Source organism: Palaemon carinicauda, chromosome 5 (genome assembly GCF_036898095.1).
Source record: "Palaemon carinicauda isolate YSFRI2023 chromosome 5, ASM3689809v2, whole genome shotgun sequence".
NCBI lineage: Eukaryota > Metazoa > Arthropoda > Malacostraca > Decapoda > Palaemonidae > Palaemon > Palaemon carinicauda.
The window spans coordinates 156,296,088-156,298,714 of NC_090729.1; the positions used below are offsets into that span (position 1 = coordinate 156,296,088).

Below are 2,627 nucleotides of genomic sequence, written 5' to 3' on the forward strand. Positions count from 1 at the left end.
TAAATGCGTAGCCGTTATTTTGACATGTTGAGTACACTATACATATACATATATATACATATAAATCTATATATATTCAAACAATATAAATAACTTTTTGCTACCGTACTCCCTTTTTACCCTCAGAAGACGGTTGCCTTGTCTTGTTGGTCACCCATTCAAATATTGACCAGACCCATCTGTCTTGGGTAGATACAACACTTTTAAAGGGATATGTTATAAAAGACAAAAATATCTATTCCCAAAGTGTGAGCAGCGAGGCGAGACGAGATCTGACAACGCTATTGTTTAGTCAAACCTGTCATCACTTCACTGTCGTCGGCATTTTGAAAAAAAACAGAGCCTCGACGAGAGTGCCTGCCGTGATAAGGTGACTGTTCTGTTTTGGCCAAGATGTCATCCTCTTAATTAGTGGAGTCAGCATATTTTGAGAAACTGAGCCTGAGGGAAATCCTTGTTTATGAAATATGTCATAATGGAAGGACATGTGCTGTCCTTTTTGTTACGAATTAACACGAGGTCCAGATTGCATCAGAAATTTCTTCTAGAAGCTTCCATGGCGTGATCGAAGTAGGCGTTTTTGAGGAAGCCAACAGAGACACAGAATTGTAAAAAAGAACGCCTTCTATGGAAATGACCACTTCCCACTGTAATTGACTCCGCTCATACTTGAAGAAGAGATTGTCCCAGAGAGATAGGACAGGACATAAAACTAGAGAGGAACTATGTCCAAAGAAGACATAGTCCTAACGAGATAAGAAACAGAGAAGACCAGAAGTCTGATAGAGCCTGATTCTAACATTCCCTTCAAACAACAAAAGCCTTTTTCCAAAATCCTGTTACGGCCGAGATGAAGAGACAAATTGAAGCAGCCAGCCCTTCCTGCATCTGACGAGAAGTAGCCAACACTGCCTGCAGCCTGCCTTAAGTCAACAGTATCACGGAATTCTTGGAAGAAGACCTCTGATGTTCCTTCTTAATGCCACCCTTTTTGTGACGTCTTCGAACCCGGTCATCGTGCTCGTTTCATCTGAACTTCAGCCGCCCTTCTGCAATGTTCTCAAGCCTGAAGCCTCCGTACCAGAATCGTCCCTTAAGTATTTCTACCCTACTGACTGTTCCCCTTTTCTATTGATGTTTGATTGATTAGATTTGTCAGTTAAAGTAAACGAATTAGTAACGTTGGTTTTCTTTATACAAGTTTGTAAATAAACGTGTGTTTTTTTCGTGAGTTTCTTTTTATATTTATTTCCCATATTTCAATGATGGTTGTTGGAAGCATTTATTTTGATTAAAAGAACCAGTAACGATTTTAAGGTCGTAACACCATCGTTAATCAATTTCACGGATCGAACGGTGATCGGTATAGTGAATAATGCCCTATAAATACTCCAGATTATTTCATTAATAGAAAAAGAGGAAAGAAAAACGTATATAAAAAAGAAACAAATTTGCCAGCATCCTTTTAATTTTTTTTTTCACCAACACGAAAATATCATATACACGGAACATTATTATTTCAGCGCCGCACAAAATTCGAAAGTGCTTCCGTCAAATGCCTCTACAAAGCCGTAACTCTTGGTGAATCGGTTTACGCCCACCCAATATACGTTCGGCGTTATCAAATAACTCTTCCATCTCCCCGGTTTAAAGGCGGCGTTGCTGGGGCTCTGGCATTTTGGGACTGAGCTATTGCATCCCCTAATGTCGTGTTCCCTAACTTTGAGTTTTCTTGGAATTTCTTGAATTTTCATTGAATTTCCTTGGTTTTTCTTTATATTTTCTGGGTTTTCTTTTAATTTTCTTCTATTTTCTTTGAATTTCCCTGAATTTTCATTGAATATCCTTGAATTGTCTTTGATTTTTGTTAATTTTCTTGGATCTCTTTTGATTTTCTTCTATTTTCTTTGAATTTCTTTGAATTTTCATTGAATTTCCTTGAATTTTCTTGGACTTTTATATATATTCCTTGGATTTCTGAGAATTTTTTTTTTTTAATTTTTATTGAATTGTGTTGTTATTGGTGAGGGCATAATACCGAACGAGTTAAAATTTCATTTTGTCTTAACCTCCTTGTTTCCGCTTCATGTCTTAGAAATTCTTTTGTTGGGTCTACAATTATATTAGACTGAGAAGTAATGGTTAGGCCAGGAGAACAAGTCTAACCTATATCTTTTATCATGTTAATCAAAAATGCAGATTACAACTTTTCATTTCTCCAATTTGACTCATGATGGAATGAAGCGAATGACAATAAGAGATAATTTATTGGGTAACCAATAAAAAAATAGAAACTATGTATGTATATATACTGTATATATATATATATATATATATATATATATATATATATATATATATATATATATATATACATATATATACACATATATATATATATATATATATATATGTATATATAATATATATATATATATATATATATATATATATATGCGTGTGCGTGTGTGCAAATAAACCCCGTTAGCTGAGACGTGGTGGGCATAAAATATTCATTACAGCTACGAATGGAAATGTCAAGAGACGATTAAAGGTAGTACTTTTGTCTTATTAGTGACATCATCGGACTCACAATGAAAGCTGCCAAACAAGGATATAGTATTTAT

The 2,627-nt window shown here is 34.9% G+C and overlaps 1 protein-coding gene across 1 annotated transcript in view; it reads right to left on the bottom strand.

Moving 5' to 3' along the window:
• LOC137641218 (fasciclin-3-like) overlaps window positions 1-2,182 on the bottom strand; it is a 19,473-nt gene extending 17,291 nt beyond the window's left edge. The window contains exon 1 of the mRNA XM_068373655.1: window positions 2,167-2,182. Coding sequence (XP_068229756.1) covers window positions 2,167-2,182 — 16 coding nt within the window. The remainder of the gene's footprint in view (window positions 1-2,166) is intronic.
• Window positions 2,183-2,627: the final 445 nt, after the last annotated feature.